The 23,993-nt window shown below is 40.7% G+C and overlaps 1 protein-coding gene across 3 annotated transcripts in view; it reads right to left on the reverse strand.

Annotated features, from left to right (window-relative positions):
* GRK5 (G protein-coupled receptor kinase 5) overlaps window positions 1-23,993 on the reverse strand; it is a 171,225-nt gene that overhangs the window by 18,929 nt on the left and 128,303 nt on the right. For 2 of the 3 annotated variants that reach the window (XM_062579494.1, XM_062579495.1), the window contains exons 5-9: window positions 10,334-10,434; window positions 6,654-6,746; window positions 2,747-2,810; window positions 2,072-2,212; window positions 1,001-1,191 (exon numbers count right to left, since the gene is read on the reverse strand). In XM_062579494.1, coding sequence (XP_062435478.1) covers window positions 1,001-1,191; window positions 2,072-2,212; window positions 2,747-2,810; window positions 6,654-6,746; window positions 10,334-10,434 — 590 coding nt within the window. Of the gene's footprint in view, window positions 1-1,000; window positions 1,192-2,071; window positions 2,213-2,746; window positions 2,811-6,653; window positions 6,751-10,333; window positions 10,435-23,993 lie in introns of all 3 variants that reach the window. The other variant, XM_062579496.1, reaches the window with a different exon arrangement.

Genomic DNA, 23,993 nt, shown 5'->3' on the forward strand with positions numbered 1-23,993 from the left:
AAATACCTTCTTGCTTTAATCATTCTGCTGGAAGAAGGACAGATCCCTCATTGCCTGCGGGACACCACTGGCCAGTGTCATTGCTCTGCAGCGAGTAAAGGAGAAAGACCCAGAGATCGCCTCATTCTGCAGAGGCTGAAGAAGGAAAGGTGGAGACTGAGAGGGGAGGCAGATTTGTTGCAGGGGCCAAAGCACCAGCTGTGCTCAGGCAGAGAGCATATTGCACTGAAGAGGAAGGGCAGCCTGCAGCCTGGTTCCCGCTCAGATGGGGCAGGGCTTGACTGTCCACTTGCCAAACCTATTTGGCTCTCGGCCTGAAGGCAAGATGGACCATTTGTGCAAAGCTCGCTGGACTTCAGAGGATACACCTGCTCTGCCACAGAGTATCTGAGAGGAGAACTGAATTGATCACACCAAATTGCCGCGGCTAATGGGCTGTGACAGTGACTGTGCTGCCTGTGGATGTGGCTGGGAGGGAGCTCCTTTGGCGTCACACGTGAAGAGCAGGCGCACAGCACAAAGGCAGGGAGATGCTCTGCCCCCCAGCAAACCCACGGCTGGCTAACATTTATATTCTACTCTCCGTGGGATAGCAGAGATTTTTTTTTTTAATATATATCTGACATGCTACTACTACTACTAATCTAACTACCTAAAATAGAGACTTGAACAGAATGACCTCTGCTCTGTACCAATTAGGAACTAGGTTCTGTAATAAAATCCCTTTAAAGGAACTTTCATAATTTTCTTCTGTCACCCAGTGCTTGCTGAGGTAGGATTTGGGGAGCTTTATGTTAGTTTGATATGATTTAGACAGGAGGTACTTAGCAAAGGAACTGCTGCCTTCCATTATTACTGAATCACACACAGGATCTGAGAAATCTTGAGTGAAAGCACCAGGGCATCTAAACTGCATTGCACTGAAAAGAGCATGTAGGAGGGATGCAGAAAATTCTTTTCCACCTGAAAAAGATGTCCTAAGATTCTACAAAAAGCTTACCTGTATACAGTATTTTCTCTATGTAGGTCTTCTAAGCCACAAAGAATCTCTGCTGCATAAAACAAAGCTCGTTCTTCCTCAAAGCCTGGGTTTCCCATATTGTAGATATGAAACTTCAAGTCACCCCCATTCATTATGGTCAGAACTAAACACAGTGCATCCTTTGTTTCGTAGGCATAGGCTAAATTGACCTAGAAAAATATCGATAGCATAATTGTAACAGTTCGGCTATCTGCTAAGAGGAAATCACTGACTTTTATATTAAAAATTTTGACTTGCAAAGGAAGAATACATTGATAGCACAGCAGCCAAAGACAACTGAATTTGATATGGGCCTTTTTACAATAGCAAATGTACAATTAAAAATATAGAAAAATCAGATATTAGAATCTTACAAATAAATTTGTTGAATCCAGCCTATTCATTATCAGAAACCATCAGCTTTAGTGCTCAGATAAACCATTATATTTGCTTCTGCCAGAGGTAAGTAAATGTGGTTACCTTTGTATATGTTGTATTCACAGTGTTTCCTAAAATAAGTATAAAGAACACAACAGATGCAGAGAGAACTACATTTTTCAATCTAAGGCAAGTTTTTAGAGACACTAGCATGAACTGGCAGAACTCACAGTAGCTAGGAAAACCCTAAGTCAAGCAGACCAGCTCCATATCACTGGCTAGGTGCTCATACCAGCCCGTCTCCTCTGATTTATTCTGTTTGAATTTCCTTCAGTCTCAACCTCCTTCCTTTCTCAGACACTGGGAATTCAGGTAATCACTCTGGATAAAAATAGCTCAGCCTGATGCAACCCTGATGCAAGTCAAGGTTGTAAAGAGCATTATGTTCCCATGGTAAAAACAGGCGCCGAGTTTGGTGCATTTCTCACAGACCACAGGCTAAAAGTGAGACTCAGCAAATGCGCGTGGAGAAGGGCTAAGGTGAAACGAGCAGGGAGTCAGCTTCTGGCGCATTTTATATAACGGGAAGTTGGAGGAGGCATCAGATTCAACGACAGACATTGTGCTCGGCAGGTGACCACAGCACCGATCTCTAGAGGTTTCAATACTCACTACAAACTGACTATTGACTTTTTCTAAAATCTGCTTTTCATTTAGCGCCATGGATTCGCCTTTCCTCTTTTTTATTCTCTTCTTCTCTAATCTTTTGCAGGCATACATCTTCCCTGTTGCCCGGACTTGGCAAGCGCAGACCTGAGAATTAAAGAGAACAATTGCTTGGGTAAGTTAAAGAAAACACTTTGTCTGGGTAGCATTTTACTGCTCACAGTCTGATCTGATTTAGTCCTTTTAAGGTTAGAGACAGTGCTGTAGTGAATATGTCGGGGGCATCTGGGGAACTGACTTCTGTTTCCAAACCCGCAGTGTAACACTGGTTTAATTATTTCACTTTCCTCCGCCTGCTTCCTATCCCACCTCCTTTTGTCTGCTGAGATTGTAATCTGCTCCGAGTCCTGTCTGTGCCTCCTTCGACTCTGCTGCCTAGGCAGTGACCTCAAGCCACTAGTAAAATACAAACAAGGGTGTGACCCTAATTCCGCAGCAAATGTAACAGTCAAATGAAAAATAATTTTTGAAAGTGTCTTTTTGAGATTACAGTGTCATGAGAGGTTAAGTGAAACTGTCAGCAGTTAAGTGAAAATCAACATCTGCCTCATCAGGCTACGGTAACCTGCAGCACCTGGGAAGTAAGAAATGTTCTTAACAGAAGCTTTCAAAATTACTCACCTCCCCAAAGCCACCTTTCCCTAGTACCCTGTACTGCCTAAATGTGTTTTTCGTTACTGGTTGCCTGGAAGAAAAGGAAATAAAAAAGACACACTATGTTTAATGCACTCCTTGTGATTTATTCATTTGAGAGCATACTTTTGAAAAGCAAAATAGATAAATATTATATAATTGTATTATTTCAAGGTAATCACATAATATAATATAATATATAATTATGTAATTACATTACTTCAATACTACATATGGCTTGAACTTTTCAATTCCAACATATTAAGCTGTAATAAAATACAACACATTAGTGAGTCACCAGTATAATTTTTGATAAAATCTTAGGAAGAAAGAGGGTTTTGAATCTCCATTACATAGCTTTGGCCTTTGCTAAACAAAGAGGAGGCCTAAGAGCTTGCAACCACATATTCATTCCATGGATCATTTCATGATACACAGAAATCTTTTAAAGGTAGTGCTGGGCAAACACTTTATTATTTTACTTGGTCCTCAAGCTGAGGAAAAGAGATCTGAGATTCAATCCACCACAAAAGTATTTCCATTTTCTTGACCTTTAACAAAACAGGACATTGATAGGAAACAAGTAAAAAACAATCCTGGGAACTGAAGGGGTGGATTCAGATTCAATTCACAGAGCTGGTAAGCGCAGGAAGCAGGGCTCAAAGCCCTTCCGGCCCAGCCTGAATTACCTGCCTCTGGGGAGACTACCATTGGGCAAAAGAGGAGGAAAAGCACCTCTTTCCTTTGGGCATGTGAAACAAATCCGCTGAAACCATCACGTGACAAGCAAGCTTTCTCATTTGGTTTCTTCAGTGAATTTACCACTGAGTCATTTTTTTTCCCCTGGTGAGTTAACCAGTGACTATATTCTGTGCATCACGTTCTGATTAAGGGCCAAATCATGGGCCAAATTAAGGACTAAATAAATCCCTCTCTCTTTGTGAGAGCACGGTGCTCTTCCTCATGGATTTTGTTTAGTCTCACTGTGCTAGAAGAGCATCTTCAGTGGGAACCTGTCTCTCCTTGTGCAGCAGACAGCAGCTTTGCTGGCCGTTCCACGTGCGGTGGGGCATGAGGCGGGCAGGGCTAACACAGGGACGACAGAGACGTTTAGGCATCTGCTCACTGCTCCTGGTTTGGAGGTTGCTATATGCCACATCTCAGAGACGCGTGCTCCTGGCCTGTGATGGGTGCCCGTGGACACCCTGGAGAAGGTGATGACGGAGGTGTCCCATCAGGCGCAATGAGGACATAGCCTTTCTGTCACAGGGCACGCTCACCCAGCCCACAGCTCCTCTGCCCTGGGACCTTGGTGTGCAGAGCAAATACTCCAGAAATGGTTTGGAGCAGGAGAGGGGCTACGGCACTGACCTGCGCGCTCAAGAGATGCAGGCGCTGGGCCAGGGGCCCAGGATGCAGGAGCCAAATGAGTGAGCTTCATGCATAATGCATGGCATCCCAGGGCTCTGGTGCTATCAGGAAGGCCAGCAAATTGATTTTTTGTTGGGGCTAGTTCCTAAACTCATTCTGGAAAAGTTTCTGCATAACTATACAGGTTTAATCACTATTTTACAGGATTTCCACAAAATTCAGATTTGATTTCAGATTAAAAATGCTCCAGCCCTAAATCTAACTTCTATACCATTAATTATCATTAAAGTTTTATAATGTGATGGAGAAAGGACACTAGATTTTGAGATATCTCATTTTATATCCCCTGCTCTATCGCCGAGGAATTAAAATTGTATTAGCAGTCACTAATGAATATTCATAAGAACCTTATAATAGCTTTGTTTTAATAGCTGGCAGGAAGCCAGCCAGCAGAGGGAGCACAATAACGTGGCTGTGCTAACAACATTGATGACGAGATTGATGACAATAGGAATAGATTTTAAAGTGAATTGTTTCATTTATGTTCATTATTTTCTTTAAAAAAGTGGGAGAAGAAAAATGTTCAAAAGGCCGAAACTAGAAGATGTTATTTTCAGACTTGTAACAAGATATTGCAGATGCTATTAGGGTTAAAAGCAACAATTAGCAGTGATAACTACATGCTCAGCAATGTCCCTGGAATAAATGGACTGTTTGATCCTTTGCTGGAGCCAGCAGGCTGTCAGAAGGAGCTGTTGATCACTCCATGACACTAACATCTCTTTGCTAATCCCAGAAACAGCTCTCCGGGCTTAAGCCGGACAGGCACATCTGATAGCTTGTCATGTTTGTTGGGGGAATTAAAAAATATCCGCAAAGCATTTGAAAAAAATCTCTATCCTACGTGTGAAAACAGATAGGAAATAGCCTGGCTAGAGATGAATCATCTGATTTTTTTTAATTAAAAATGGAAGAGTAAATGCTGGATTCAGTAAAGATGGCATGTGGAGCATGTCTTGGCATGAAATGGTTGCTATCCTCTCCCCACCACTTCCCTTTCTTCTCATGCATGAGCTTTGTAGCTTTCCAGGGAATGTAACTGGCACAGCTCCCTTGATCTCCGAGGCATTATGCTGATATACACCACTAAAGAATCTGGCCATAACTCATCTCCCATAATTAATTCAAATTGTGGAAACTGGGGCTTCTCTCAGCTCAAGGTCACTGTTACACAGCAGTGTAAGTAAGTCTACTGCAGCACTCTCCAAAAAAGAAAAAGCAAAGGCCCCTTTCCTGGCACATTTAGACCCCAAAGGATACCTCATTATTAAGTGTGCTCATAAATGTCTAGCCAATAATATGGTGTGAAGACTGATACGCTGCGGTTTTGTCTGTTTACAGCGATGTTGATAATGGTGATAATTGGTCCAGATAAAAAGCCACCATATTCAGAGAGTAGCTAAGCAGGGAGACTGAAATTGTTGAACGTATTTTAATCATACCTAACGTGCGGGCCATTAAGCGGCAAAACACTTGAGCTTTAGAAGCCAAAACAAGCTCCCTGGTGTTTTGGAATGGATTCTTGCTTTATTATTTACTTCTCTAGCAAGCAGCATCTGGTTCAGTCTTGCTTGGGTACACTGTTTGCAAATGTAAAAGCCAGAGACTGGATGGGCATTTTATATTCAACATTATGGATGCACAAAGATAGGTTATAAACAAGGGCAATATAACCTTTCACTCTTCTCCAAGAATAGCTCATCGTGACAGGGCCTACACTGAAACTGGCTGCAGAGATTTGTCAAATCACAGAGGAGATTTGGATTCTCAATTTTTATTAGCTGTAAGTCTTCTCCTATTCACCTGTTGTGCTCAAGAGTGCTATGCAAAGCAGGTGTCCAAGCGGCTTGATGGAGTGTGTCACATGCAAAAATGTGGGTCCTTGAAAGAGAAGGGAAAGGCTGGAGAGCATCTGTGGGTGTGAACACACTCATGGAGGGTGAAAGGAGCATGTTGCAGACACCAGGCCCAGCTGGATACTCATTTTATAGTTAAAGCGAGTCTAACGCCAACATAACCTTGACTTTTCTACACAGCATCTTTCTGCGGCTAAAGCTGTCAATTCCTCTTGAACCTTCCAGCAATGGACTTCTATAAACAAATGATAAAATTAGAAAAGTTGTCCCAGATCTTTTTGAGAGAGCTTGCCTCCACTATCGCTCAGGGAAACCAGTAATGAGTCTTGATGGGCCTTTCTGAAGGGAGAACAGTGAAAAGAGTGAGTGAAAAGAACAGAGAAAAGAGAGAAAGGGCTGGAAATGGGCAGACATTGGGATGAGAGACTAGAAGTGCTGAGAAAAGGCCAAACTCTGTCTTTGACTTGAAGGCAAAGGGAACAAACCTGCATTATCTCAGCTATCACATTTCAACCATATTCTAGAAGCTTTGCATGAAAAGTGAAAATAAACCTTTTATTTTCATTTTTAATTAAAAAAAAAAAAAAAAAAAAGATAGCAACACTTACCTTTCCAACCACTTCCACTGCAGAAACCTGTCGAAGTACATGCTGTTTAGGTATTCTTGGAATGGTTCCCCACTGAGGTGGTCAAGGACAGATCTATCTCAGATGAAAAGGATATATAAGCATTTTATAATCCTGAATTTGGAGCAAAAGACAAATGAAACAAGTGGAAAAAATCAAGACTACTTGTAAATCAGAGTCATTTTACTTCTACTTTATTTTCTGTTTTGTTTTATTCACAGTTTAAATCATTAAACATTATCTGGGAACAAAGAGATGTGCTTAGTTTATTTCATAATAGGAGGCCTTATAGAAGCTGAGAGCTAGTTATGTATGCTGAAAATTAATGAGGAGTCTCCCACTGGCCTCAGTGGACTTTCACAGAGGCTGTTAGCCACCAGAGAACTAGTATCTTTATTTCTGCGAGTAAATTAAGACTAGCTTAACCTAGCTCCCTCAGAAATTAAAATTCTAAACTTTGGGGAAATGTTCAATCTGGATCCAAAATTTCTGTCTGGAGCCCATTTCCATCAAAAAGTGACCATCAGAGGTATCGTTTTGAGCAAAAACCAAAAAATCTCAATTCCTACTTTACAGAAGAAATAACTGTGATTAAAGTTTAAGGGCTTTTCCTGACAGCTGTGTGTCTTGTAGAGTAAAACAAAGGAAAGAAAGTCAGAGCAGGGCGGTGGATTTGTGTCATAGGATCAGTAAGGTTGGAAAGGACCTCTGAAGATCACCCAGTCCAACCTTCCTGCTCAGTGGGGTCACCTAGAGCAGGTTAGACAGTGTTGCATCCAGGCAGGCCTTGAACATCTCCAGAGAAGGAGACTCCACAACCTCTCTGGGCAACCTGGTCCAGTGCTCCGTCACTCTCACAGGGAAGAAATTCCCCCTCACGGTCAGGCAGAACTTCCTGTGCTTCAGTTTCTGCCCACTGCCTCTTGTCCTGTCACACGGGGCAACTGAAAAGAGTTTGTCCCTGTCCCCTTGACACCCTCCCTTCAGGTACTTGTACACATTGATCAGATCCCCCCTCAGTCTTCTCTTCCCCAGGCTGAAGAGGCCCAGCTCTCACAGCCGTTCCTTGTAGGGCAGATGCTCCAGCCCTCTGATCATCTTCGTAGCCCTGCACTGGACTTTCTCCAGGAGCTCCATGTCTCTCTTGTACTGCAAAGTCTTAGCGGAAAGGCCTATCTGCAAATACGACAAATAAATGTGTTGCCTGTGACAGGCCACAAGCAGCCAGAGACACAGGGAACTCCTGTAAGGAAGGCTCAGGGCTCAGAGATGAGAAAACACAGGTCGATCTGTAGAGCTGCTGGCCAGTGCTGCCTCAGGCGAAGATGGCCATGTTGCTTAATGGTGGGTTGTCCCCGTCAAACAGCATGGCCCGTGCTGGTTTTGGTTGTCCCGATGGACGAGTGCCTCTGCTGGCAGTAATGCTGGGGACAAAGCTTGGTTTTGGGTGAAAATTGCCCACAACAAGCAATGTGTATTTCTCTCTCAGCTTCAAGGTTCAGTTAAGGTGGCTTAAGGGTGCACAGTCTTGGATCAGCCACCTACAGTCTCTCTAACAGCTTGCTAGTTCCTGACTGACTGATTTACTAGAACTGCCATTTTTTATAGCTAACCATTAAAGCAAAATCTATGCTTGGATTTGTTTTGCATCCAAATGCAAAATCACATCAGAGACAGAAAATTCCGTTTAGAAAAATTCTGATGTAAATATATATAGACACCTTTCTAGAATTTCTGGAGGAGAAAATTCTCTGTAGAACTATTTTGATTTGGAAAAGGATAAACTACATCTCATCCTGGTACGGTTCTAGAAAGAAGAAAACAATTCAGAATAGATAATGTGTCTCCTCAGTTTAGTTCTACCCCATTCTTGAACCACAATTCATAAGTTTTTGGAAACTCTCAACTGTTGAAATTTATTTGTTAATAATTCTTGATACGTAGATTGGATCAAATCAGGTAATTGCAAATATACAACATTCGGAAGTCAGACTGCTGTTGTCTTCATTAGCTTTGACTGCACACATCACACAGTATGAATCTTAAGAAGAAGAAGTATTTTCACTAAGTGAATTTACATTTCCAAAAGAAAAAAATCTGTATTAATGAGCTTTAAAAAATGTCCAAATTCAGATCCAAAGTTATAGGGGAAATTAGTAGGGAAGAGACAGTGGAAAACAGCCTAAATATTGAAGGTCAAAGCAGAAGCACAGGTACATTTATACATACATTTCTCCTGCAAACTGACCTTATCTATGAGACCTCATCTAAAACTCATCCCTGTTCCTGCTCACACAGGATGTCAAGTTTCATATTTGTATGTATTGGTGTTTTTTGGTTTTACTGTGAACACTTCCAAAATTAACATTATTCAACACATTTAGTAAATAGCAATAGCAAGTTTTTAAAACTTCCTTTGGAATCCATTTCAGTCCATGTGAAATGATCAGCATATTTATTAGCAAGGTCTCATAACTGGCTAATTTATCTGTTTCAGTTTGGAAAAAGGAATAGCTGTCTGAATAAGAGCCTGAATTAAGTGCTGTCCAGAGCTAGCCTATTTCATTCAGTTAATTAAAAGCTTCACACACTTTAAAGAACAATAGCTGCCTTTCACCAGCTGTTTGCTTTTTAGTTCCCCTGTTTGGCATCAGCAAAACATGTTTTACAGTAAACTGTCAGCTTTCAAACTGATGTCAGAAATGGAAACAGACATCAGGGGGTTTTATGTGAAGCACAGCTCTGCCTTTGTCACTGTGACTGGCGCATACAACTGGCGCAAGTTATACCAGCATCTCAACATGACACGAGGCCAACACAAGTGAACTGGTTATAAGAGAAGGACAGAAATAACCACATCTCCTACCAATGCAAAGAATAACTGCAAACAGAAAAGGTCAATGAAATGAGTCAAAACAACGAATGACAGCAGAACGAATTTTACAAATCCCCATTACGTTATCCAGGGAAAACAAACTGTGCTCCGCCAGAAACCACATGGGCTAGCTTGTGATGATCCCTCCTTTTCATATTTTTGTTGGTTTATGATCTTCTGGTGTGAACAAACTAGGGTCGGTGTTTGCAAATGCAAAGTGCATACCTGGAGCTTTAGACCATAATAGCACAAACTGCCTCACGGCTGCAAAAACTGATAAGCCTTTTCCCAGACAAAGCAAGAAATAACACATGTACATTTGAACTCCACAGACAGACGAAAGCATTAAAAAAGCCTCATTCTCCTGTTGAAGATTTTTTGGAAAAGCCACGCAGAGCAAGTTTGCACATTCCTCTGTCTAAATGGACTGTATAGCCACTTAATTTTTATTCACTTTGAAACAGAGATGTTTTCTTTGGATACATTATCATTGTAGCTCTTTTCACTCAGCATGAAATCTATGGCTGGTTTACTTGGCTAGAACACTCTGTCAAATACCTGAAACACTAAGTGCCTGTGTGTAGTGTATATAATGGCATGGAAATATTTATTATATTTTGTTCAGATGAAATGACTTCACCATTTGTCGGTAATGTCTCTAGGATTCTGAACATAAGCTGAAGATACATGCTTCAGAGACAAATTCAAATTTCTCTCCTTACCTGACACATTCTTTACAAGCTGCTGACTGCAGCCATGTGATCTCTGGATATCAAGTTATACTTACTTTGTACAGTGAGAGAACAGCTCTTTGCAGGGGCTGATTTTGAGTTTTTCCTCTGTCTGTTGGACAAGATCTGGACTGACATCTGGAACGTAAGCTGGAGACTAGGGAGAGAACAGAGGGGCACATTATCTCTGTGATGAGGTGCAGATTCTCCTCTGTTAACATGTAAAAGACACATTCATTATTTAGACCCTGAGTTTCTTCAATTCAATTCCAGTGGTTGTGTAAAAGCAAAGGAGCTTTACGTCAAACAGCAGTAAAATAGGATACTGTGGTAACTTACTCCACATTCCACTCTATCCTCATATTGCTTTTTTGCCTTCTTCGGTACCTTCACCTCCTTTCCCAGCCTCATGAATATGCAGGACCAATTCCTTGCCAATTCTTTGAACTGCTCCCTTACATCCCATGAAAAATGTGCTGGACTGAACTGTGTACAGGCCATTTGCTTAAACAAAAGAGAATTTGCCCAGTGTTTTCACTCCGTTGATGATTCATTGTGCTATCTGAAAAAATCCATCTCTCTCTCTCTCTTTTTTTTTTTTTTTCCCTAGCAGGATTTCAAAGAAAAACAAGAGCAGAGCATATGTATTTATTGATTTAGACATAAATAATAAGAAAAATGCTTGTAAAAGTGTCTGGACACTTTAATTCCTCATTAGAAGGACAAAAATAATCCAGTAGTTTTAAAATAATCATTTCAAAAAGGAACACTGCCAAAGAACTGCACATAAAATCTTCTCATTCTCTCCTCCCTTTGGAGGGAATGTACCATCAGCCCCCTTTAAAAAACCCTCTGTGAAAGAAGTCTTTTGCAGTATGCCTTGATGGTCAATCAATTTAGGACCTTTGAGACTAATTAGTCATAGAGACAGTTTTTAGGCAGTCCACATTATTACTCATTAAAAGTATACTGTAAATATATAAAAAAGTCTGTATACATGTATGTGGGTGTACATACCCCTTTTTAGATATTCATCCCACACAGATGAGAACCCCTTTATATAACCAATAGGATTGGGCCATTTTCAACATAAGAAAACTTAGCATGCTTATCCATGGCCATGACCACCAGATATGCTGACTGAGAGGGTCACAGAGCATCATCACTCCTTCCTGGCCAGACATTCTCTCATTAACTCACCCTTACCTGGATGTATCCTAGCAAGACCTGAAGTGCACTGCAGGCAGAGTTCAGAAACGCTGGGAAAGAGACCTGGGCGGGGGGGGAGGTGAGGGGGGGGCAGAGGCAGACCTGGAGAAAATCTCCATCATAGTGAAAGCCTTTTATCTCTTCCTTTCCACTACTGAAATGTGAGTATGATCCTGGTTGTGATATAGAAATGTAAGTTTTTCCACTTTGATTTTTTTTAATAAGAACAGAACTGTCTGTATGTGCTGGGCAGTGCAATTTCACTGTTTAACAGTGAAATACAATCAGCCAAACACGTTGGATACTTCTGACCTCACTGAAAAATTTTGTCATATCCTACATATTTTCCTCCTTTTCCTTAGCAAAAGATGCCTAGGGAATGCCCATTTTTAATTGCAGACAGAGGATATTGTAAGCAATTGAGAAACCTCACTATATTTTAAGAGGCAGAGAAGTACCCATATGATCCTCTAAAAGATGAAGAGACTGAGATACTGCCAAATTTTCTCAGCTGGATTGGCCACTGAGGTTGACAGGAACTGAGAACTGTAGAGCAAGTCTCAGTGAATTGGACATCTTACAGAAATTCCTAAATACAGACTCATATAACTAAATCTAAGTCACGCTTTCAACTTAAGAGAGCAAAAGAAGACTGAAGCAGTGAAAGAACTAGGAATAAGACCAAGAGGTCCTGCTTTCCAGTCCTAGAGATGCTGGACTGTAACTACTGTAAAAAAGAAAAAAAAAAAAAGGCTTTTTTAGGATTATTCATATAGTGTCCTGATCCTAAGCCTAATGATTAGCAGTCTTTCAGGTGACTTGGGTTAGGAATGACATTTGAATTAACATGTAATTTACCTCTGGTTGATACTTTTTAGAGTCAATGGGATGAGTTACACAAGCTCATCTGCAACCCAAGCAGCTTATATGTGGCTGTGCAAGTCTACTGCTCTAAGACCTGGTTATCTTGAATGTATCTCTAAGCCATAGGGTACAGAAGCACCATTGACCTCTGTAGCCTTTGTAGGGCTGGGAACCGGGAGCGTCTTTTCTGATGTGAATGGAGTTACGCTTAAGTAAAACCGATACTAGAAGAGAACCAGGGCCTATAAATGAAGCTTCTACTAGTAAAATCTAGGGTTTGTTCTAGGCTTATAGACCAAAATTGGGAAACAAAGCTAAATACTAAAATCCATAATTAGGCATTTAGACAAAGTGACCTAATATTTAGAGGAGCCAGGTAACTTCATTTCCCTTTGGCTTCAATGGGAGGCAAGCTGCCTTGATTTTAGTGTTGGAGAAGAGCGTGCACACAGACTGCTACTGCAAAGTTACTGAAGAGCTGCAGATCCACACCCAAATTTAGTGCACAGTAGCATGCCCCTTAAGATATCCAGAGATTTGAAAAAGGTCTTGTTTATTTATGTCCCAAATTATGAATACAAGGTCCATGCTGTGGACAAACAGATTTGGACATTCTTTGTGTCTCCGTTCCCTTTCACACATTAGGGATCTCTATGACCTCTCTGCTGTCAATATGGTAAAAATTCCTTCAAATTTTGTCTGAGATCAAAGTACATTTAAAAAAATTATCAATGTCAGCTAAGTCTTTTTCATAAAGAAGAAATTAATTTTTTTATAGGGAAAAGGGGAGGAGAAGGAGCAAAAGAAACTGTAAGACAAAGTGGGAAGTATTTATAAATGGCATGAACTGTGATTCCTCACTCCAAGTTTGTGGGAGATAGAGACAGCACTCAGGTTTTTTCAAAACCATTCATTGCTGACCTTTGAATCTTTGCTTCCTTTGAACAAATCAAGAGCAAACTAACAACATTAAGGTAGGTGAGATACAATGACATTCTCTACAAGGACTAAAGCCTTACCATGTAGTGCAAACAATTTACTAGACCACTTCATTTTCTGTAACAAAAAACACTTCTTTCAGAGGCTGAGCATTTCCAAAGGTCCTGCAGGTCTATCAAAACATTTAGTGCTATTACACAGCCCTTCACAGTGCTCAAGGCAGCTGTTCCACCTTCATGGGATCTGCGCACCCAACCCTTTCTGCACCCTGTGTAGTTCTAGGGAGTGTTTGTGTATCTTTCCTGAGATTTTCCTTGAGACTTCATAATTCCCAGAGCTCCTATTAAATAACTATGACTGCCGTTTTCCCAGCTTGAGCACTGTGCATATCTGCAGCCTTCAAACGTTAAAACTGGAAACAACAGCAGCAACAGAAACCAACCCACCAACCTACTTTTACTCTGGAGAACAATTAGGTAGCACAGGTTATGAGTGCAAGAAAGCAATTGGATCCCAAGAGCAAAAACTTCCAAGGGTAACACTTTGCCCGACTAAAGAAGGAAAAGTTCCTTCCTCCCTTGAAAGGTGCAAAAGATTTTTGTGGCCCCTACAACATGGTTAGCAGCACTGTTCTCCTGCTGTATTGTGGGTAAGGGTGGTAAAAGCAAATTTGGCTTTTACAGGGGAACAAAGGCACCTTTTCAAACATGTTAAATGTTCTGTGGCAGCTGGGAGATCCATACACCACAATTAAGACCATGACATCTGAGCATGTGGCACAAAATATTCTGCTAACTCTCCAGAAAGCCCTTCCAAAGACTGTTACATTTGCTTGTATTCCAAACAAAATAACACTGAGTAGCTTTATCAAGTATAATCCTGTATTTTTGTTAGTTGTTATTCTGTTTTCTTCAGTCAAAGGAGGTGATTTTGATCTCATTCACAATAATGTAATTCAGGAATAATGCCAGTCAAGTCAGCAGAGTAACACTACGGTAAAGCTGACTGACCTGAAATCAGAGTAATGGTCCAAGACTCTGGCAGTGCCAAAAGTGGTTAAACTGATCTAATAAAAATTATTCTCATTAGGTTATACCATTTGACTATAGAGTCTGACAAAAAGTTCTAAGTGTAACTACTTTCACCAGTTGTAATTCAACTCTCTGATCTGCTGTATCTTCTAGTTTATGGTCTGAAACCGAAAACCCTCTTGTAAATATTTTGCAGGCAAAGCAACATCTCAGTTTTATGATGCACTCTTGTTTAATTTTTAAGGAAAGAATGCAACTAGGAATCAGTTTAGTGATTATCTGAAAACCAGGAAATGGATATACAGTTACCTCTGAGTTCAAATAGCACAGACTTTTAAAAAATCTGCACTTCCATTTCCATATATAGCTTGAAAAAAGCTGAAAACTGACACACTCTTTTAAGGCTAGCTGTATTCCTATCCACAGAAAATTGGAGATCACTTTTCCTTCCAAATTAAGTCTTAGGACCTGTGAGCTACTTTTCATATTTTGCTCAGAGGCTGATGGCAGCTTCTCCCCCTTCCTCTTCTATTGACAAGAATGCACTGCCTAATAAACAGCATTACGGCTAGGTTTGAAGCTGGATGCAACATCCTTCAGTGTTACCCATAAATATCAAGTTAGTTTGGTGGAAGTTGAGACCATCGCAATGAGAATATGATTTGTCTGGTCATCCCTGCGTTACCGCAGTTGACACTAGCAGCCTGCACGCCGAGAAACTGATGCCATGCAGTTGTACATGGGTGCACCTGTAACTCTTCATGTCACAGGGCACTCAGCACCTCACTGAAAGTACTGAAAGCAAGCAGAATTTGATTTAGACTCAGATGAAAGCTCTCAGGCTGTATAATTCCCCATTATTTGTTATTTTAAGTGTCATGTTGTATCACTGTGCTTTGAAATGTAAACTCTGCTGTTCTGACAACTCTGTAAGTTTTGCCACAGGCTACCTCACTCAGCCCTTCAAAACAGGGTATTAGGTGACCTCCACTGAACAGCAGAAAAACAGATAAACCTCTTCATAAAATCATCTCTATATGTTTGATATGGCACTTACAACATTTCTCTGATAGTATTTCCCCTGTGACCGCACAGAGGACACCTGACTTTTTGCCAATCTATGAGCTGAACAAACTCTTTTTGAAAGGGTTATGCAAGCTGAAATCTTGCAATACCAAGGGAGGCGTTCAAGTCACCTTCTCCAATAATTGTACCCTTTTGTTAAAATGCATTAATTGTTCTAATATTTCCTTAAGACAGGAACTGCCAGAGCTTTACAAAACTTTGGTCAAGATGTAATACACTGCAGGAGTTGCCTCCAGATCACTAAGGAGGTGAAAACAGGCAGAGATACTTGTCTCTACCACCACTGCCTCTGACAAAAAGAAAAAGCTTGCAGAGCCCTGAACTTTGGCTAACTATTCAGATCAGAAAAAGTGATAACACTAAGTTGGGTCAGACTGACTTTGCAACCAACAAAGCAGTTCTTTAGTCCAGAAAGATAATGATAATACTTTATCCTTACATAGTGCCTTTCATCTAAGAATCTCAAAACATTAAAACTTCATTGCATGCTTAACAAGATATCTTTAAAACATAGGTGGCAATCTTACAATATTTTACAGAACAGTAAACTCCAGAATAGGGAGGCTAAGGATTCTGTTTTGCAGAAGAGTTGATCATCTTCATCTGTGACCGAAATCAAACAACTGAGATAAATTAAAGCTAGAGATGCTCATATTCCACAAATCAGTCCATCTGTAGCTTGCAATTAGTAAATAAGGAATAAAAACACAGAAATAAAGGCTTTCATTTCATATCAACTCTTGACAGTGGAGGTGAGTATCTTAAAGCATGACAGTTCATCAATACGAAAATGATATGAATGAAAAAGATACCACACTTCAAAATAAACTGACTTCGTGCCAGCTTTCTGGTCATAAATACAACTGCTTTCCTGGCAAGTTTCAGACATGCAGCCATGATATTGAATCACGATGAGTTGTTTTAAAAGTCACTTGCATAAAACAAATCATGTGCAGCATATGTTATGTCTCAGGTTATGAAAACATTCCACAAGAAACTAGCTTAAAACAATTAAGAATGTTTCAGTCAATGGACAAAAGTTCAAGCTATAACTTTTCCTGAACTGTCTCCAGTTGCAAGCATTTCTGTCTTAATAATATATGTATTTTCAGACGTGGACAGCTGATTTTCCACATGTAATCTATCTGCAAATCTCCATATGGATTTGCTACCACTACAAACCTTAAAACTATGGAAGAAACAGGCTAAAATAAACTTTGGTGTAGCATAGTGCTTTAGCACGATGTGATGAGAAGAGCTGCATACAAGAAAACTTGGAAAAAACTGGCTGTTCTGTTGCTGCATTTGTTTTGCTCTTACACAGTCATGACTCAAGACCAATCAGACAGAGCAGTGGTTTGTGTCTGTGATGGGAAACCGGCCACTTACAAGGCCATTTCTGATGTCATTATTGTACAGTCACATCTGCTTCCAAATGTTTGAGGGTGGCTCAGCTAGCTGGGGCCTCAGTTACTGGGACAGGCAGCAGTGCCAGCTGTCCTCAGCCCATTGAGGGAAACACTCTTAAGTAGTCACAAGGAGGACTGCAATTAGAGAGGAGACTAGAAAAAGGAGAAATAGGCAGGTATATATAAGTCATTCTGGCACCTGCGTGGTAGATGCAAAATCAGGGAGAGACAAATTTATGTGGTCAGGTAGCGCATGTTTTCAAAGGGGAAAGCAAGAAGATCAAACAAAGAACATGAAATTGTGCCTCTCTGTGCTGCCAAGGCTGATCTGCTGCTTACAACTAGTGATTCACCCCAAGAATAGGCCTGTGGTCTCCCTGGAGCAGGAACACACTGACGCAAGGCACAGCCGAGGTCCTGCTTGCCTGGCCCCAGAAAGAAGGCTACAGCCATTCTGGGATACTGCCATGTCCCTCCTTCCCCTTTTGGGCAGGAGGAGGCTACTGTCAACTGAGATGTAATCTCAGCTATAGCCTGGGAAGTAATAATCATGTGGCTTGTAAACTACGGTGGGGAAGTGTGAAGGAACTGACAGTGAGAAATGCATAGGAAAGCAATGAAGGAGATAAAGTAGAGCGTCTTGGTGGCGGTTTATACTTTGGGGAGTCCAGGTTAGGCATGTGTTTCAACCTTGCAAGGGAAAAGTTCCCAGTAGTGTCACAACACATGCAGTCTCCTGTTTCTTTTTGGTGTTATGCACAAATATGTTGGAATATTCTTTTTTCTTGCCCTGTGTGTCTGATCTTGTCTGTTCATATTTAGCTGTATTTGTAGTAAACAGCCAATTCTACATCAGGAGCAGCTGCAACATTTTAAGTAATCAACTTCTGCATTTTCTTTTTGTTTTTTTTTTTTCCTACCACAAAGTCATCTGGGTCTGTATGAGGCAAACCAGTAAAACACAAGGCTTCATAATTCCAAGATATTTTCCTTGAGATGACAGATGTAAGAACTGGCAGTGAGGTGGATGGGGAGCATGGAGAACAGCTGTGTTATTAATAGCATTTTACCTATTATGACAGCATGTAGACATTGTACCTGAAGACAGGGGCCCATAATGCCGGGCACTCTACATATGCATGTATGAGAACTACAGCTTCAAATCCAAAGAAACCATGGGAGTGGGAACTGAGCGTCAAAGATACAAAATACGTCACCCAATACTACAGAGCAGATCAATGGTATAGTCAAAAATAGAAACATACTGTGTCTCTGAAACAAACAGTAGTTTCAGTACTTAGGGCAGGATTGCTTGCTGGTAGCTCAATGAAGCAAATCAGTAGTGCCTATCAACCGTGGGGTTTGCTGTGTAGCTGCAAGCTGATCTGGAGCCATGATGAATCTGTTTTCTCTCACACTCTACTAAACTATCAAAACTCTCATATTCTGCTAAACTGTAATCTACTAAACTATGGGATAACACAATGAGTAAAGACAACAGAGCTTTCAGTGAACAGCTGAATATGTTCTTCTACCTTGAAGGGTTGGGCTAATCTATCACAAAGGGCCATGCTAACAAATGCAGTTCATGAACTTACTTGCTTTGGTAAGCCTGACCTAGTCTCAGACTGACTTTCTTGCTCAAGACTCACTAGGCTTCCTCTTAAGCTGCCTCTTTGGCCTTGGCAAACTAATTGGTAGGACAAGGATGAATGTCTTCTCTGGGTTTCCAACATTTTGCCTCTCACCGGAGGCCTTCTTTCTGGTGCTGGGTGTAAGCTGAGGTCTTAAACTATGCCCTTCCTTGGAGAAACCTAGGAACTACTAAAGTTTTCTTGCTGGCACATGCATAAAAAGTATATGAAGCATTTTTCAAGGCTCTTTTGTTATTCAGTGACAGGACTTGCCATCCTCACCTCATTTTTCCCATTCTTGTTAGACCTTTTTGTTTGTACCCACTATCACTGAAAGCAAAAGATATTTACAAGACACGGACTCTTTTTTCAATAGCCCAGCTACTCTGCATCAAACTCTTTTATAGAAACCACATTTCTGTTCCTAGATGGTGGCAAACAAGCAACTGCAATGCAAATGGTGAGATTCAGAATGTTTCCCACATAAAGATTTTCAATTCAAGGTGGAGTTTCACTGGAATGTTAGATTATTTGATTCAGAAAAATTTTGGGGTGTAACCATAACTTTCATTTCAGAGCAACAAAGGAAGGGAGAAGATTGCCTAGATTAAGGAGAAAATTATTCCTGGCTCCTATAGGTGGCCAAAGGAAATCTTAAGCACTCAAAACCTCATAGAAAAGTGATTTTGAAATAACAGAATATCCCATGAGACAAAATTTAGTCGTTTCATCAAGTGGAGGGAATCAGCTGCAGACATTACAGCCTTCAATTAAATGGAAACTCTCACCACAATCCCAACCAGCTTTGGGATTTTTGGTACAGTTTAGATTAAGAATTCAAACTGGTCCTCATGGAAGCTATGCTTTTGACTTCAATTAGTGAAAAACTGGGCTTCATAAGAATGTTTGGCAAGATATTTTTCAGCATCTTTAAACTCTAGTTCATTCCCACCCATATTGTTTTAATAATTCTTGGAAACCTGATTATAGATGCATCTTTGCCAAAGAAATATTTTTTTCCCTTTTTTGTGTAAATGCATAGGTTTATTGGTGTAGGGGTGCTCCTGAATTAGCTAGCTGGAATTGTTTTATACAAACCTGTTTTTAAAGTGGGGAACAGAAAGTGTGGTCTATTGGCTGTTGCCTTTTTTCCCGCTTTAGAAGTACTTTGCAAGCAGATTAAATGATGAAAACATAGGTGAAATAGACTCAATGCCAGTAGCTGTCAGTAGAATGGTGGAGGTAAAGAAAGTAGGGTAATACAAAACAGTATTTTTAAACTACTCAAAAGTTAGTTAGGCACAGTTCTTAGAAATGTCATTAATTCCAAAGAGTAACCTCTTTTGTTAGTATCCCATAGGATCTGAACCATTTGTTACAGTGCATTACTACACGGGACCAGATGTTTGATAATGCATTTTTGCAAAGAACAGTATTCTCAACATTAGTGGCAACAGAGATGACAGGACATTTTTAAAAGCTTCTGTTCTCAGAAGCTTTTTCTCTAGTCACGTGTGCTTAATAGGTTTGGATAGCACCCAGTGTCCAGCCTCTTATCGGAACCTTTCTACCTTTTAACATCCTCCCTCACTGATGGATAGCCTAACCATTAGCAAGTAACTTTATGTTGCAATAGTCATAGCTTGGCTTGCTCTAGTAAACCAAATGTCATTCGTTCCATTAAAAAAATCCCTAAATCTATAAACACTCATTTACAACCTCAACATTATTGAATGGCTTTCTTGCAGGAAAACAAACAGATCCCTGCTTGAATTCACTCCTCTGAGATATGAGCCTGTAAACATGAGTAACCCTTCCCTTGCAAGCAGTTCTTGCACTGAACTCCATGAGCTGTTTGCTTTGCCTGAAGGTAACTCATGCATAAAGGCCGGATCGAGGCTGTACTGAAGTCAATGGCCGTAGTGCTATCGGTCGCGGTGGATATTTTGCAGAATTTCTTCTTCACCTTTTTGCATAGCAGAACAAAATTATGAGGAAACACCTGAATGAAGAAATGAAAATCCAATAGAGAGTTTTTGAAGGCCTTGAAAACAATTAGGAAGTTAACTAAACAAACATCAGGCAGGAAACAGTGGGCCACTTTTACAGCAAGACTGGCAACACCCATGAAAGCAAACAAAATAAGCATCTAGTGCTGCTGGGAACAGGGCATTCCCTAATCACCTGTGTCACAGGATCCATTAACAATCACATGGTAATAGCCATCAGCAAAGAATTGAGAGGAAGGCATTTATTGTAGGAGATGACATGCTGTTTGCAGTGGCATATTCCACTCTTCCTCAGCTTTGCTTGTTGGACAAGCAGCATCTGTGTTAGGACAATAAACTTGCTATAATCTTGATTTTGACTCACATCAGGCTCTAGCCTGATCACACAATATTAAATTAATGTATGAGTTGAGGCTTGGCATGCAAGCTAAGTGAATTTTGTATGTGTAGTTGCATTACCCCCCCCCCAAAAAAAAACAAAACAAAGCAAAAAAACACTTGAATAGTTTAAAGGCTTTTTTAAACCCACTTGTTATCAAAAGATTTTTTTTTGGTATTCATTCTTATTTTTTTACACTTACATAGGTGATATTTTAATGAGTTTAAATATATATGTTACTTGTGAAATTTAATGCAGTGCTTAGAGCAATGCTGTGATTCCTAGATCTGAGTTAAAATAATAAACTCTAACATTATTAGCACAGTGATTCTTTTCACTGAATCATACTAGCCAAAGGTATCAGTTTCAGGCATCTCATCATGAATTTGCCTGGCACATTCCTGTGAGGCTACTCGGCTGCTGAAGTTTCAAGATGGAAAGCCTGTTATTCCAGAATCCTCATTCCCTCTTACTAGGAAATCAGAGGAGAAATAGGACATGTTTAACTTCCAACTTATTCAGTTGCCTCTTATTGGGTCTGCTACTACAGTTGGTCTGCTACTGCTTCTGAGTTTAGCACCAAGCATCTTGAGCTCAAAAAGACATTTGCTGTCCCATTACATTTTTAGCTCCAGAAATCCAAGGCTGGACCAACCTGGAAGGTTACTGCAAGTTGCAGCTTGTGCAGAGAACAGCTGTGGATGACAGGCATTCAAATGGCTCCTGCAGAAATCATGAACAGAAAATTGTGTGGATATGCCATGTAATGTAGTTAATGTATTCTGAGTGCATTACACCTAGAGTGGAACTGGCCTCACTGTACTTCAATCATGTAGAAACGAGGCATTCAAAGTCACCCTGGGCTCCCTGTACAGTCAGAGTGCCAGAAAGAAGCACGTCATCTCACCTGTCCAGATGCCTCCCTGTGTTTGGGTAGATCAAGCTTGCAGTGCATGTGTTGAGAGCCTAAGGTGCTGGACTCACTGAAGGTCTGTTTAATGTCATTCTGTGCAATACACGAAAGCCACCTTCTGCGGAGTTCTTGACATCTTGCAAGCCGGTGTTTCAGACAGCTGGAAAAGTCTAGCTCTTTTCTCCCATGTGCGTAAAGTTTTGAGACAGAAGGTGAGGTGTCTGGGGAAGCTGAATGAACCTTAAATCCTTAAAATTAAATTCCCTGGCCGTATGGATAATCTACATGAACTGAGTGTGGGCAATAAGGAGTATGCAGATGGGATGGGAAAAGACAAACCCCATCTCTGAAGAGCCACTCTATTTGCACAGTGCCCGCAGCCTTCTCGGGTGCCCTGGCTAGTCTCTGACAGCTGTTCCAGCAGCCTGGGGGGCCTGCCCTGTATCAACAGACAAATGTGAGCCAGGTTTACGTGTGTGGTGGACATGAATCAGCTGAAGCAAGTTTCCATTTTTAAAGAGCCAAGTCAGAATCTAGTTCCAGCAAACACAGGGCAGCTAAATGGCTTTTGCCCACTGACAGTCATCCCAATGATTTTCCTTACCACAAATGACAAATAGTTAAGAAGCATCTGCTCAGCAAAAGAGATGCGGACTTGGGAGTGCAACCTCTCCAAAACAACAAGGAAATGCAGAGGTTCAAGTGGTGGTACTGCTTAGCATAAAACCAGTGTGGTTAATGACCCTAGCCCAAGCCTTCAATCAGCAAACATGTTACAAATGGAGCCCTGCTTAAATCTAAAGGGCAGGATACAGGGGACTGCCACAGGACCTATTCTGGGACAGCATCACTTGGATGAAGCAGGCTCCACGTTGTTTCCATAGGCTCATATGCAGTTTGGCATCATTGCAAGAGACAGAAAGCCTAAGTGTTTAGTTAGCTAACATTTGTATTATAAACAGTGGGTAAAGGATTAGGAAACAGGACTTGAGCAAACCGTGAGAAAATGCCTTTTAGTCTCAGACCACAGCAAAGGGACTCCTAATCAAGGCAACACTGTGTGATTTTTTGGATTCCCCTGACACACTGTATTACATCCTGGCCCCAATGACAGAAGAATGCTTATTAAAATAAATCCCAATTATAAAGCACTAATTTGAGTAACAAGGTTGCCACTCTACTGCTCAGATATTTTCCTAGAATTAGACTTTGGAAAGATGAGCTTATGCAGAAAGTACACTGAGAAGGGTACTTTCCTGGACTGATACACAGTGACCAGCAGAGATACTGATCATGCTATCTCTGGAACAAAAGAATTATGTATTGATTTATTTGGAGACTGGATTATGTATTGATTACGCTAGCTGCAATGCAGAGGCTAAGTAATATTATCATCTCTGGGTAAAATGGTGCCTGTAGAGCAATGAAGTCAATAGAAGCGGGAGATGAGAAATCCATCGAGTCAAAAGGCAAATTCCTAAGCCAATTAATTAAGTGGCAAAATTCTCTTTTGCTCAAGTAAGGCCAGCATTTCTACTGAAGTATTTAGCATTCTAAAAAGTTTCCTAGTAGGAACTTAAGAGACACAGTGAATAACATCTTGAGCAAGCAAATAATTCTAGCCTAGCTTAGATCCATGCAACACACTGTGTGTTCTGACAGGCACTTCATTGCTTACCTCAGTTGGGTCATTAATAAGATGCGTAGGGTTTAGTCATTAATCTATCTGCAGGACTGCTGTGGTTTCAGAAAAATTTGAAAACTAGCTCTGGAGATAGCTCTTGGACCAAGCCCTAGGGAAACATTCCCAGTAGCCAGTGAAAGGCGATGTTATGTTGGCCTTTTATTATTACCAAGATAATAAGCTTACAGTTGGACAAAGACGACTAGCTGGATATAAGTGATATAAGCTGAATTTGTTTGAGAAAGACAACAGTGTAGAAATCGATTCCTGAAGGCTCTCCCTTCAAAACACAAAGCCTCTGTCTCACATTAAACACTGCAGGTTGCTTTAAAGAAGCTTTATGTTCTCTTTCTTTCAGAACTTCATTTAAAGTGACTCTCAGCTTTTATTTCAACCATTCCAAAAAATATAACATCTTCTCTGGAAGGCATTTAGTAAAAATAAATAGTTAGGGGAAGAGATCTCAGCACTTGAGTCCAATTCTTGTTACGGCATGACCGGCACTTCCACAAATGGGATTCAGCCAGAATCATTAAATAGTGATGCATTACACTTTCTT

Source organism: Rhea pennata, chromosome 7 (assembly GCF_028389875.1).
Source record: "Rhea pennata isolate bPtePen1 chromosome 7, bPtePen1.pri, whole genome shotgun sequence".
In the NCBI taxonomy this organism is placed as follows: domain Eukaryota; kingdom Metazoa; phylum Chordata; class Aves; order Rheiformes; family Rheidae; genus Rhea; species Rhea pennata.